At 48.3% G+C, this 14,116-nt stretch overlaps 2 protein-coding genes across 2 annotated transcripts; both read left to right on the forward strand.

Moving 5' to 3' along the window:
• Positions 1 to 798: 798 nt before the first annotated feature.
• EDB82DRAFT_467912 (alkaline-phosphatase-like protein) lies at positions 799 to 4,070 on the forward strand. Its single transcript, XM_025738056.2, has 3 exons — positions 799 to 1,240; positions 1,316 to 1,557; positions 1,609 to 4,070. Exons 1-3 carry the CDS (start codon positions 1,011 to 1,013, stop codon positions 3,846 to 3,848), a joined length of 2,712 nt encoding a protein of 903 aa, XP_025592854.1. The 5' UTR covers positions 799 to 1,010; the 3' UTR covers positions 3,849 to 4,070.
• Positions 4,071 to 5,652: 1,582 nt separating this feature from the next.
• On the forward strand, positions 5,653 to 11,387 carry EDB82DRAFT_514267 (histidine phosphatase superfamily-domain-containing protein). The gene is made up of 5 exons (XM_025738057.2): positions 5,653 to 7,127; positions 7,201 to 7,347; positions 7,405 to 7,426; positions 7,534 to 10,854; positions 10,909 to 11,387. Exons 1-5 carry the CDS (start codon positions 6,020 to 6,022, stop codon positions 11,108 to 11,110), a joined length of 4,800 nt encoding a protein of 1,599 aa, XP_025592855.1. The 5' UTR covers positions 5,653 to 6,019; the 3' UTR covers positions 11,111 to 11,387.
• The last annotated feature ends 2,729 nt before the right edge of the window (positions 11,388 to 14,116 follow it).

The raw sequence follows: 14,116 nt of genomic DNA on the forward strand, positions 1-14,116 counted from the left end.
TTGTAAGTCAGGGCAGTTGGGCAAGTTAGCACAGCGCCAGGGGAACAATTCAGGGCAAACCAGTATAAGAGGACGCAAGGTTTCGGGATCGGATCGGATCTAATGTTCTCTCGTATTCTGTTCCCTGAGAGCAACCCGTTGCATTGTAGCTACATTTACGACGCAGCAAATCGGGGTCGATATGGAATGGATCTGGAGGCCACAAAGCAATGGGCGACGAACTACCGAACTGAAAGAAAAGCCCCCTTTGTTCTATTTTACCAAAAGTGGAGGTAACCTTTGGATAGTTTGCCAGGAACAGAACTGAACAGGCAGAAGATCAATTGTTACAGGGCGCGTGCACCGGTCTAGGTACCTCTTAGGTTGGTAGGTGGTTTTTGTTTCAGCGGTGGCGCAGCGGGCGGCTCAGTCTAAGAAAAAGCCAAACCAGACCATCCATGGCTCTAAACCCCAGCCCAAACACTCAAAGCGAGAAGAAAAGTGAGCTAAGGAAGCGGGCTTGTGGGCACGTCAAAGGCGTCAAAGGCAAGCCCGATGTAAGCTTAAAGCCTTAGATTTGCGTAGTCGATTATGCACGAGATGTTGGTGGTAAGGTTGTATTTGGCTTAGTGCCAAAACCCGGGCAGCGACACTGACTTGTACAGTGTCACCAAGCTTTGCGGTTCACTCCACCTGCAGCGCAACACGCGACCACATACCAACCCTAGGTAATTCCATTTATACGTACTGTACAGTACGTTGTCTCTAGTATTTGAGGGGTGAGGATTTGCAAGGGGTGATGAGGGGGGTTGCGTGTCACTCTGTTTCACTTCAATCCGGTACTGGGGCTGGGGCTAGATGTCTGTTCCTTCAGCTACAAACTAATGATGCTTGCTTGCCTCGTATATCTGACAAAAAGTCTTATGTCCGCTTGGCTTTTGCCTAGACCTGACCTTGTTCCTTCCCTCTTCTCCATCTCCATCTTCCTACTTTGACTTCATCTCATCTGATCATGGTGAGATAGGCTCAACATGTCTTCAACCGTCTCATATCTTTTTGCCGTCTACTTTGTATCAATACTATTTGCCAAGTTATTACATTTGTATATCCACATTCACTCGATTGCCGTCATTGACTTCATTGTCTACCTACCGACATTTTTTCTTCAAGATTTCTTTTTAGTTCTCTTGGGCCGTTTGTTATTGCGTCGAGAGCGAACAATTGCTTCCTTTGCTGGTTATTTTCTTGGTTGCATTCTTACGTAAGTCTTTACATCTTCGTTCATACCGCTCTATGATGTTTCATTGGTTCTATCGCTAACGGTTGGCGCATACAGTCTAATAACATTCGTTGCTGCTGCATCTGAACTCGGCTTCCACTACAGAACAGGCGGCGAAGTCGAATGGAGCGATGCTGGCGATTTTGCCAATGATGAAGGTCTCAATGTTCTCGTTAGCGAAAGTAGCAGTGTGGTGGTTTCTGCATTGATTATTCTCATTGTTTCGTGGTTCCCTCAAAACTACCTCTACCGAACCGTTGGTAACGTGGTAACTGGCCTTGGAAAGCGCATTGCTTCGGGTATGTTGTTCTGTTACCCTATCAAAACTGCTGACGTTTAACATTCAAAAGTATCAAGACATATACGGAGAAAGATTCGCCCCCAACCCCAAAATCAGCATGATCCTGAAAACGCCGAACCCTTCCTTCATCACACCAACAGCGGAGAATCTCTTCCGAGCACTGGCAATGCATCGCCCAACCCGAGCTACGAAGGAGAAGAGAAGGATTCAGAGGAAGGCGCATCACCAAAACGACGCATGTGTGCTTTTATTCCGTCTTGGATCATCACGACTTCAATCATCCTCTTTATTAGTATAACCACCATCGTTCGACCTGACCAACCTTATAACCACATGGCAAGCAGCTTGCCATGGCGATTACTCGATTCGGTCAAACCTAAATTTGGTCTCTGCGCTTCTCAAAATGAATGGCCTCTCAAGGAACTCACTGAACAGTCCAAGTGGATTGCCCCCAAGGGTGGTTTCAAGGGCTGGGCGCCCAGCAAAATCAACAACGACTATGTCAAGACCTACAGAGATAACCCTCCTAAATGGTTGCCTAGTCCTATCCCCAGTGGATTCCTCAAATGGGACACTGAACGATACAAAAACGAGACTGATAAGAAGGATGGTCCTAGTGACACATGCCCAAACACCCTGCAAGATCGGGGATTTTATAATCCTGTCAACGACCCTATGCGGATTACTAACCTTGACCAAGACATCATTGCTCCCATCCAAGAGGCATTACACAACAGCTCTGTCAAGATCCGCCACATTGCTCTTATCCTCATGGAGAGTATGCGTGAAGAACTCTTCCCACTTCAACAGGGCAGCGACATGCACCGTATCATCATGGAATCGCATCAAGAAAAGCTTAGAGATGAAATCAACAGTCGCGTGTCACGCTTGACACCAAACTTCGAGAGAATTACAGGAAAACCTGGCAACTATGCAAGCTCAAATGGTACTGCTTACACTCGACCCGAAAACCTAGCCTGGAAGGACCAGGACAAGCCTGGGTTTGGTGGTATCAACGTTGTAGGAGGTCTTACTACCAGCAGCGTCTCGACTAAGAGCCTCGCTGCAGCTCATTGTGGCGCGTGGCCCATGGCCGTCAACATGTTCGAAGAGGCCGAACTCGAGAGCTATCAGCCCTGCCTTCCCCAAGTTCTCGAACTATTCAACAAGGTCAAAGCCAACCAGACAGAAAAGCGACAGTGGTGGGGATCGAATCAATGGTGGGGAACAAGTGGAAGTCAGCAAGCCAAGTTCCACGAGTACCAATGGAAGCCCGCATTCTTCCAGGCGGTTACAGACTCCTATGACCGACAGGACAAGTTTGATTCCAAGATCGGATTCAATTTCAAGGTCACGAAGCCAAAGCTCGATGAAGAGGCCCTCAGCAACCCCGAGATGGAAGAGATCAATTATTTTGGATATCCCGAGACAGATCTGAAGGAGCACATCAGGAAGTACATCAGCGATGGATTGGCCGAGAACAAGCGTCTCTTCATGTCGCACTTTACTAGCACAACTCATCATCCTTGGGGCGTGCCTAAATGGTTCGAAACCGAGAAGTACATGGGCAAGGAGGGCGGCCGACACCAAGATTTTGACAAATATCTCAACACCATTCGCTTCACTGACACCTGGCTCGGTGAGCTGATGCAGATGTTTGAGGACGCTGGAATCGCGGACGAAACCCTTGTTGTATTTGTTGGTGACCACGGACAAGCTTTCAAGGAGGATTTCTCCAAGACGGGTACCTACGAAAACCGCCACATTAGCAACTTCCGAGTTCCTATTTCCTTCCGTCACCCTGCCATCCCTCGCGTCCAATACGAGGCCAACGTTACCTCCATCTCTATCCTCCCTACTATTCTTGACCTCCTTGTCAACTCAGGATCGTTGAACCAGGAAGACTCCGCCATCGCATCCGACCTCGCCAATGATTACGAAGGTCAATCCCTTATTAGACAATACCAAAAGACCAAAGATGGCCGCCGTGCTTGGAACTTTGGGCTTATTAACCCAGGTGGCGGCATGCTCACAGTCACATCAGCCGACGCGCCGTGGCGACTGGCAGTTCCTCTGAAGAAGGACCTCGAATACACATTTACAGATCTTAGCAAAGATCCGCTCGAGCTAGATGCTCTAGACAAGTGGACCATCAAGTCTATGATTAAGGCAGTGAAGCGCCAGTACGGCGATGAAGCCGCGAACTGGGTGCGAGAAGCTGACGAGGTTGCCCACTGGTGGGCTCTCGAACGAAGACGACTTTGGGGATACAACCCCAACGAGGACTAAATGATTATTTTTGTTTTTACACTTATGAAATGATGCATTGGGTATCTCCCTGGCTTTGGGGATTTTGGGAAATTGGCTTTTTGCGTATACCATGGCCCATATGTACAGCATATACATTAAAGGGAGAGGCTCCCTCGGAAAGGGTTGATTTTGGGTTGTGCTACCTACGCCATAGATTTTCAATTTTTGTTTAGCATGATATAATCCTTGACTGAAACTGTGAAACAATACAGTGTACTTGCAAATGTGAAACCATCCCTCCAGTGGCTGGGCAATCAGTTTGAAACTTGATTGTTATTATCATCTCAAGACGAAACATTTATGCACATCTCACTCAGGCCATGCGTTTCAGGGACATTCATTAGACTTGGATCTATACACAGTACATGGGGTAGTCTTGGCGATGTATGTTGGATCGGCTCTGCAGGTGCATATTGCTTATCATAGAGGCGTTACTCGTGGCTAGAGAGTCCGAACGATAGAACGGCTGCAGGGGTATCGGTAGTTGAACAAATAGTCTCCAGGGTAGGATGCCTAGATGCGTAGATAAGATGGAATTCCGTCCCTCTGAAACTAGTGGCAATGGCGTGTCTAGGCTAAGTTGATGACGAAGGGCAAGGCTTGGCCAAGCGACTCGAAAATAACAGTTGAGCAGAAGTGACCAGGTGCCTTTTGCAAGTTATCAAGATATCAAGATCTGGTACTCATCTCATGACACATTCAGATTGAAAGTTTGTTGCCCAACTCAATTTACGTCCCCCTCAAGTAACCAAAAACGGAAATCTCGACATACCGTAGCCATCCTCCACAACTTGTTCATCCAATAACAAACTTCAATTCGAGCATGCCCCTTTCGATCTCGTTCTGATTGCCGTGTGCCTGAAACTATAACGATGGATGATGCCACTGGACCTGCCTGTAGGTGTTCTCAAGGGTTGATGCTTTTTGCTACTGTCATGTGGTGCATGAACGCAGTCTTTTTATTAAGAGCTTGCATGTTTACTGTTTAGAAAAACAGCCTAATATGTCGCTGCATGTATGAGTATGGTAATGTTTAGTCTAGACCTAAAAGACTTACAAGAAAAGCTTGGAAGCGCCATCTCCACTATCACGGACAGAGCCCTGCACTCCCAGATGACCCCATCACGAACCCCGCTATCAATCAATAAGAAATCTGATGACAACCATGAAAAGCAGCTGTTGCTTAGTATATGCCATTGAAATGAAGTTTATGAGAATGATCTAAACGATATAATATTTAGAAATAAACCTGGACATTTGCAGCAAGTGATGTCCATACTTGCTCGCTACGAGTATTGTTAGCCTCTTATACAGGCCCTTGTCTTGTTAACTCAGCTGCAATCCAGTTGTCAGTCCTAAATATCGACATATTGTAAGAGCGATCCTTCGCGCTTGCGTCATTGAACAGTCGATCTTGGAGCTTTATTGCTGCAGGACGAACAAAAGGGAAAGAGCCTAGCCCCATCACCTGGTGACTTGCAGCAATATGAAGCGTTGGGAAGATACAATTAGCAGTGTTAGTACCTAACGAGATGGCGGCGCAGCACCCGCATCACATTCTTCTGAGCACCAAACATGGTAACGGCCCAATTCAAACTAAGACAGAAGACAGGTCATCATTGAGCCAGACATTGTTGTCTTTTGTGAGCATAATATAAACCCATTTCATCTCGCTTCCGTGTATTGGGGAAAACTGTTTCACCTTTTCATAAAACCGTGGACAAAGACCGAGTTGAGACGCGCCCAAGACAGTCTATTGAGGACATCGAAAAACGTCTGAAGCCCGCTTTATTCTGTCTGCAAGCAATTTAGGCTCGATAACCCAAAAAAAGATACCAATAAACGGGTGTTCAACGACGTCAGACATTCCACAAGCTCGTGGCTATAATTCTATTGCCAAACGCAGTCTCCAATCGATATACTCAACCAAGCTTGACAGCACGAATCAATTGACAGCAGGGTTTTAATACATTCAATCAGAGTCGCTTTCAAGAAAGTACGTACATGAACTGCAAAGGATAAGCAGCAACACGCAGCCCTTCAAACAAGAAGGATACTGCACTGTATCAATTGATACCATCCATATCATCCGCATACGACCTTACCTTGGCTCACTTTATCTATTGCGGAGGCTCTAAACGGCCGACACCATGAGCCCACCGGACACAAATCTTGTTAGCACTACCAGTTCCGATCAATGCCCAGAAAAAGCACCAACACAAACACAGACACGGGTGCAAGGTCAAGAAAAAGCTGGACCCGGACCTTTGACTAGCCCCTCTACCTCCGCCTCCGGCGAACCTTCCGCCGCCGACTTTTCCACCTCACCTCGCCGCTCCAATCCACACTCTCTTTCTCCTACATCGGCCCTCGCTTTTGGTTACGTACCTGCCGAGCAGCATCAAATACAGGCCAAACCGCCTCGCCAAGCTCGTGCTCTCTCTTACTCATCAGCGTCGCTTCTCGCCAATTCTTTTGCTGCTGCTGCCACTAGGAAGAGTCGCGGTGCCGAGCCTGTTACCAGAGAATCATACGCACGCCGGTCTAGTTTCACGACAGCCTCAAACTCAACAACGGCTGTCTCGTCCTTGCCAATTAAGAACCCCCGAGCTCTTGCAAATACTCGCCGCGAGTCCATGACCTCAGATACCGCCGCCGAAGATCAGGTGTTGACCGATTCGCAACTTTCAGACGAACCCCACCGCCAGCGAACCCGCTTACCGTCTGCCATAGAGAGTTCTCACACCGTCTCGTCCGAAATTTCTACCGCCACAAACAATCGCTTTTCTTCTTCCTCAGACCTTCAATCTCGAAGGCTTTCGGGGACATCCATCTACTCTCTTGCATCCGCCCGCGGCGTCCTCAGTGGTTCATCGTCAGCTCAAGGATCAGAGTTGGGAACCCCACCACGATCTGTGCCTGGATTTCTGTCAACGAGCATAAACACAGGGATAGTACAGTCTGAAGCCGAAGTTTCCAACGTCACTGTCACTACTTCAAGTCTTCAAGCAGGCCAAACGGTCGTAGGAAATCCCAACCAGCACAACCTGACTGCCCGAGATCACAACTCGCAGCCGCTTGACTTTACGAAAAGAGCCATCCGTCACGACAACATGCAAAACGCTACATCCGGCCTGCGCAACCAGGGGCCTGACCGATCTCGCAGTCGAGCCAAAAGACGCTTCAGCGGAAGTACAGCGACCAGCAGCCACAGCCCGAGTAGTGATCGGGCTCCCCAACACCGGGAGAGAGAAGAGGGTAGGTTGATGTATCCTGTACTTGAGATAATTGCAGGGCGAAGGGTTTGATCACAGTATCTAACTTGCTGCAGTGAAACCATCACGATATGGCGTAATTGGCGTGTGCGCTCTCGATATCAAGGCCAGAAGTAAACCCAGCCGAAACATTCTGAACCGACTTATCGCCAACAGAGAATTCGATGTGGTCGTCTTTGGTGACAAGGTTATCCTCGATGAAGGTAAGAATCACACGAAACTCTGAGTTTTAATAGCAGAACTAATCTATTTGTTTTCAGAGGTTGAGAATTGGCCTATATGGTAAGTCAATTCCACCCTCGGTGAGCTGAAGTAGCATAGTGGGGTGCATCTTCATGCTGCAAGAGGCACGTGCCGAATTACCCAAATAGACCACTGACATCAGACAGCGATTATCTCATTTCTTTCTACTCAGATGGATTCCCATTAGACAAGGCGATTGCGTACGTCAAGGCACGAAAGCCTTTTTGCGTCAACGATGTTCCAATGCAACAACTTCTGTGGGACCGTCGCCTGTGCCTTCACTTACTCGACAAGATCAATGTCCGAACACCAAAGCGTGTTGAGGTCACTCGTGATGGCGGTCCTGCATATCTCACACCAGAGATGTCCAAGCATATCAAGGAAATCTCTGGAGTTTCTCTCGATTCTCTCGACCCTCAGCAAGTACCACCTCCCCAAAAGGTGGAATTGATCGATGATGGCAACACAATCAGTGTCGATGGCCAAACGTTGAGAAAGCCTTTTGTCGAGAAACCAACCAGCGGAGAAGACCACAATATCATCATTTACTTCCCCAGCGAGGATGGTGGTGGTGCTCGAAAGCTCTTCCGAAAGATTGGAAACAAAAGTTCTGACTACATCCAAGAACTCAACGTGCCTAGAGCTATTACGGAGCCTGACAGCAGCTACATCTACGAAAGCTTTATGCAAGTTGACAATGCTGAAGATGTCAAGGCCTACACTGTTGGTCCGAGCTATTGTCACGCAGAGACTCGAAAGAGTCCGGTCGTAGACGGCGTGGTGCGAAGAAACACTCATGGCAAAGAGTTGCGATATGTCACAGCTCTTTGTACCGAAGAGAAGGAAATGGCCAGCAAGATTTCTACGGCATTCGGACAGAGAGTCTGTGGTTTCGACATGCTGCGAGCGTCAGGAAAGAGTTATGTCATTGATGTCAATGGCTGGAGTTTCGTGAAAGACAACGATGACTACTACGACCATTGTTCCAGTATCCTTAAGGATCTTTTCATCAAGGAGAAATTACGACGTGGTGGTGTCACCCCCCCTATGCCCTCGCCTGCGCCATCAGAATCGGGAACCGACCCGTTCACTCGAGCATCCAATGCGTTCAAAGACCGAGAGCAGCAAAGTCAAACTGGAACTAATGGCGTCAGGACAAGCATAGCATCAATCCCGACCACGGATTCGCAACCCGACGATACATCGCGCCGTGCAACAAGCGGCACGGTCACTCCTTTGATGCCCACAGAAACCGGACTACCTTCGAAAGCACAGAGTTCTTCGGCAACACCAGTGATCCCAACTACCCCTACCGATGTGAACTTGCCAGGCATTTTGTCCGCCCCCGCAGCACCGCAGAGCGCTATCGCGGACCCCCCAGCAGAAGACATACCTGCTGTGTCTGAGCCTCCTCTACCGACCCACTCCTGGAAGTTGAAGGGCATGGTTTCAGTGATTAGACATGCAGATCGCACACCTAAGCAGAAGTACAAGTTCACTTTCCACTCAGAACCCTTTATCGCACTTCTGAAGGGCCACCAGGAAGAAGTGTTGTTGATTGGAGAAGCAGCCCTTGGCAGTGTCATCCAGGCAGTCGACTTGGCCTATGAGCAGGGAATTGAGGATCGTGCTAAGCTTAGATCTCTCCGCAATGTCCTGGTCAAGAAGGGAAGCTGGCCAGGTACTAAAATCCAGATCAAGCCAATGTTCAGGAAGAAGAAGACAGAACCGTCCGCCATTAGCGAGGAACTTGTCGCCATTACGGAGAAGGAGAATGGCAAATCTGATGAGGGAGGTGACTCATCAAAAGAGGATAAGCCCCCTGGAGCACCAAGACGACAAGATTCTCTTTCTGGTGTCACAATGTCCAAGTTCACGGCTGCCGAGGAGAGGTTAGTTCTCGACAAACTGCAGCTCATCGTCAAATGGGGAGGCGAACCAACACACTCGGCCCGATATCAGGCTCAAGAACTCGGCGAAAACATGCGCAACGATCTCATGCTCCTGAATAGGGACATTTTGGATGAGGTTCATGTTTTTAGCAGTTCTGAGAGGCGTGTAACAACCAGTGCCCAGATCTGGGCCGCTTCATTCCTGGGCAAGAAAGATATTGCAGAAGACTTTATCACAATTCGCAAAGATCTGTTGGACGACTCCAATGCTGCCAAAGATGAAATGGATAAGGTGAAGAAGAAGCTCAAGGGTCTTCTCCGCAAGGGCAACGAGCGTCCCGCGCAATTCACCTGGCCGGAAAACATGCCTGAACCTTCAGAGGTACAGACGAGAGTTGTGCAGCTGATGAAATTCCATCGGCGTGTAATGGATCACAACTACAAGAAGCTATGCAGCGGTGCCGTCACGTCGCTAAATGCTATCTCGAATCCCAGTACTGAAAAGTTGTCCGGCGATAATTCGAGCTCATCCATCGCATCATCAATGTCACAGGCAAACACCATCAATCAAATCCAGTCACGATGGTGCTGTGGCGAAGACGCTGAGCTGTTCCGAGAGCGATGGGAGAAATTGTTCCAGGAATTCTGCGATGGTGATAAGGTTGACCCAAGCAAAATATCGGAACTTTACGACACCATGAAATTTGATGCGTTGCACAACCGCCAGTTCCTGGAGTGGGTATACACGCCACCTAACCACATGTTGGATGAGTACACAGCTACCGGCACCAAAGAAGGCAAGCCAAAAGAGTCTGAAGATGGCAAGTCCATCGATGAGAAAACTGACAAGAGTCATCAAAACTCGCCTGAAGGCTCAGACAAGGTGGATGCTGGGAGCCGATCGGCCTCGGTCAAGAAGTTGTTTAGAAGACGATCGTTCCTTAACAATCTACGACACTTCAACGAGGAGGCACCACCAGAGCAATACTTCCGCCTTTACAAGGGAACGAAGCAGACTTCGTCCCAGACAGACGCCCAAAACGAGCCCTTACAAGAGCTTTACCGCCTTGCCAAGGTCTTGTTCGACTTTATTTGTCCTCAGGAATATGGTATCTCGGATAGCGAGAAACTCGAGATTGGCTTACTCACATCTTTGCCTCTCCTCAAGGAGATTGTGCAGGACCTGGAGGAGATGCAGGCTTCAGACGACGCCAAGTCCTTCTTCTACTTTACCAAGGAGTCACACATCTACACATTACTGAACTGCATCATCGAGGGAGGTGTTGAGACCAAGATTAAGCGCAGCACTATTCCCGAGCTCGACTATCTTTCTCAGATATGCTTTGAGCTTTACGAAGCTGAGATGAAAACGGCGGGCGATGGTTCGTCGCCCCATAACCCCCCCACGTTTACATACAGTATTCGTATTACCATCAGCCCTGGATGCCACGTCTTTGATCCCTTGCATGTTCAACTCGACAGTCGACACTGCATCGGATGTGCCCCCCGGCGTAGTCTGACGCCACATGCAGATTGGTTGCAGGTTATCAAGACACTTCGAGCCAAATTCAACCAGTAAGGCCCCCACGATTTCTCGTCACATGAATTTTCACTAATACATTCTTGCAGGGTCAAACTACCAAAAACGTTCCTCGCAGTCAACTTGTCCGATGCCTTCACATTTGAGGACCTCGAGCGGCAAGGGAGCGACAGCGATGCGTTAGAGATGAAGGCTGCGCCGTCGAGAGGCTTAACCGACCAGCCCAAGTCCCCCGGACAAGAGGGCTCAGAGGATCTTGCAACTGGTGCCGGTGAAGTAATGATCTCCTAGGTCCAGGAAGTAAGCCCGAGAAGAAGAGCGGAGGGCATTTGTCTTATTTGACAGAACATGCGCCGTGATACCAAGTCTTTACATTGAAGGCTTGCTTCACACTGAGTAATCATATGATGGTGTGTGTGCTACCCTTGTCAGTATTGTGACGAGTTGATGAGAACTCATAAGTTTACTGTCACTCTTTTCTAAAAACTACAGATAGACGTTGATATCAATATCCAGGCTAATAAAAGCAACCCACTTATGGGCTCGTATCATTGAAATATGACTTGACATGTGAAGATAGTCCCATACTCTCACGTAAACTTATGTGTCGTTACATTGCAGACGCTCCATCGGGTTAATGAGCTTTTCACATGGAGCAATGTTTTCAATAATGAGATTGTGCTAGTCAACCTTTAAAACCTTTCATCGGGAAGTTTTTTTCTCCGAGCTCGGCATCAATCCACAAGTAGAACCCCCCTGAATGAGGAACCAAGGGTATGGACTCGGTACGCAAAAAAGGCTCAAGCCTCGAACCCTACGAACCAGGAATCTGGGTCGCAATTGTCACCTTGAGAATTTCGATTCCATGTCCTGAAACTTGCTCCGGAGCTGTGGGTAGACAGCAACTCGCTTCTTTCAGGGGAATACGAACAAGTGATACGGGCAATGCTGTGCGCATGTCCGTATGGTGGTGTCGTTAACTTCCAGCCTCGCATGAAAAAAACTGTTGCATGGGATGTTGATGACGATCGAATTGTGGAGGCTCCGCACGACAAGGACCACGGTCCTTTGATTATACTAGGGACCAGTTCGACATGTGTTCTGGAATTTGTGGGCTCTTATGGTAAATTCTCTTAGACCTACTGGAATATCTCGTCTCGCATGATACACAAGCCCTGAAATTCTTGGCTGAATTCAGACCAAGAGCGTCAAGAATATTTAGCAATGTGAGGCTTGCGACAGAGGTTCCATGTTTGATAGTTAGCTTCAGATACCAATCTTATCTGTGATTGGTAGATATAAGCATCAGAAGTCTACACAACGTATGAGCAAACGCGAGACAGGGATTCATGGATAGAGTTTAAGTGAGGCAATTGAAGAATCCCAGGCCCGGACTTCATTGGCAAACATGCAAAAACAGCTATGGGGCCTCATCACTTGTTGTAGACGACGTCACTTGACCACAAACGGTTCAAGACAGCGGGCTTGAAGCCTGATACGGGAAGCACTCCGCCGAAAGATGAGAGACAAAAGAGACACATGCAGATGGGAAATGTGATGCCGATATCCCCGGCAGATGGTGCACTAGGTGGCAAGCACTCAAGACCAGACGAAGAACCATGTAAGTAAGATTTTGACATGCACGAAGCTCCGATTGCACTTGCAACAAGTGGGGGAACGCGTGTACTTTGCGTGGTATTCGGAACCAGCATAATCGAGAGCCGTCAATCGAATCGCATCTTGCTGTTCTTTGCAACTAGCTAGGGGTTGAAACAGAGGCGAAGTGGTTGTGCAGTCCCTTTTTAGCCCAAGGTTGAAGTGGTAGAATGGGGCAAACTTTAAGAGCCAACGCAGTATAGCATCCTTAGCTCTGCAAATGTGCATGCCTAGTTTCGGTTTCAGAAATGAGGTGTGCAATTGGGGCATAGGCGCCTGTTAATAAAAGCCCATGTAACTCGATCATGACATTCAACGGTCGCGGATCTTGGCTTGTGACAGCCGGGGTGCTGGGCGAGTGGCTGTTTAGAAAAGGGTGGCAGGCTGCATGAAGCCTTGCAGCAAGCAACGATTTAACGACGCTCTGGGGTTTGTCGACATATCCTTGTGAGGATGGGGGGCGGTTGAAATGCCGGGTCTGCCAGATTAAGCCGGCGACGGGTAACTTGGATTTGGATGGAGACTGCGGATCATGGGTTTGATCTCTTGAGAGGAGTAGAGGAAACTGTCTTGACTGCGCCGTGTAAGCTGTAGCCCATCAGGGAGGGTCGCATGGCTCTCAAGTCAGCAGTTTTGAGCAAAGTAGTAAGAAGGTCCCCCAAACCCAAGAAACAAGGGTAAAGGTTTGAACCGGGTGATTAGAGATGGTATTCAGGCGAATCTCGTGGCGATCAATGGAGGATTCTCTGGAAGCGAAGAGACAAGGTTTGTCATGTTGTCATATACAATGAAGCGAGAACAGGCCCTGTACCTTTGATAACCAGGATGTGAGACGGTATGCATCTGTTTGCAGGCAGTTGGTGTAAAAGGCTTGCCGGCCAGTTCTGTTTGTAATCTCTGAATAAGACGATGATGGTAATGCTAAGGAGAATTTTTAGATGAAAGGGGTGCGAGACGAGATTCCACGACAGGGTGAGAAGCGAACATAGTCAGAGAGGGAAGGTCCAGTAAAGCTAACGTTAACTTGTGTACGTTAGTAGTTAAGCTAAGGAAGGTGCTGTGGTTACTTCCTAACGAATTGAAGGTTCGGGTTTCAATCCGTGTAAGCGGACGGACGGTTGTAAACGGGGGAAAGTGGAGGGGATGGGGTCACCAGTAGCAGATCGAAAAAGGAAAGTGGCCGGTCGAGACAGCATCTATTCTTCTTGCCTCGGCGCATCTCGCTGAAAAGGGTCAGCACTCATCAGACCACACACAAGAGACTTTAATAATAATATCTTGCCCGACTTTGTTATGCCTGCTTAGATGTAACTTTGACGAGAGAAAATAGCCGAATGATCAGTATCAAAGGAAACGAGCATGGCGGGAAGAGTATCAACAATGTTGACTGTGACTTTGACTGCTGTTAGATTAGCTCCACAAACACGCGGAAAGGAAAGAGAAATGATTACTCTACACGCGGTTAATAGTGTCATAGAGCGGGATGAGTTTGCCGACCTACATATGAGCCGAGGCGGTCGGTGAGGCTCAACATCGTCATGAATCCAGGTATCGGTATGGGGTCCACGAGTTGCAAGGATAACTGGCCACGCCTCTCATCTCGATACTGCGGTCAAAATTAACCCCTCTTAACGTGGTTTG

The sequence above is a fragment of the Fusarium venenatum genome (assembly GCF_020744135.1).
Source record: "Fusarium venenatum strain MPI-CAGE-CH-0201 chromosome Unknown EDB82scaffold_4, whole genome shotgun sequence".
Classification (NCBI taxonomy): domain Eukaryota; kingdom Fungi; phylum Ascomycota; class Sordariomycetes; order Hypocreales; family Nectriaceae; genus Fusarium; species Fusarium venenatum.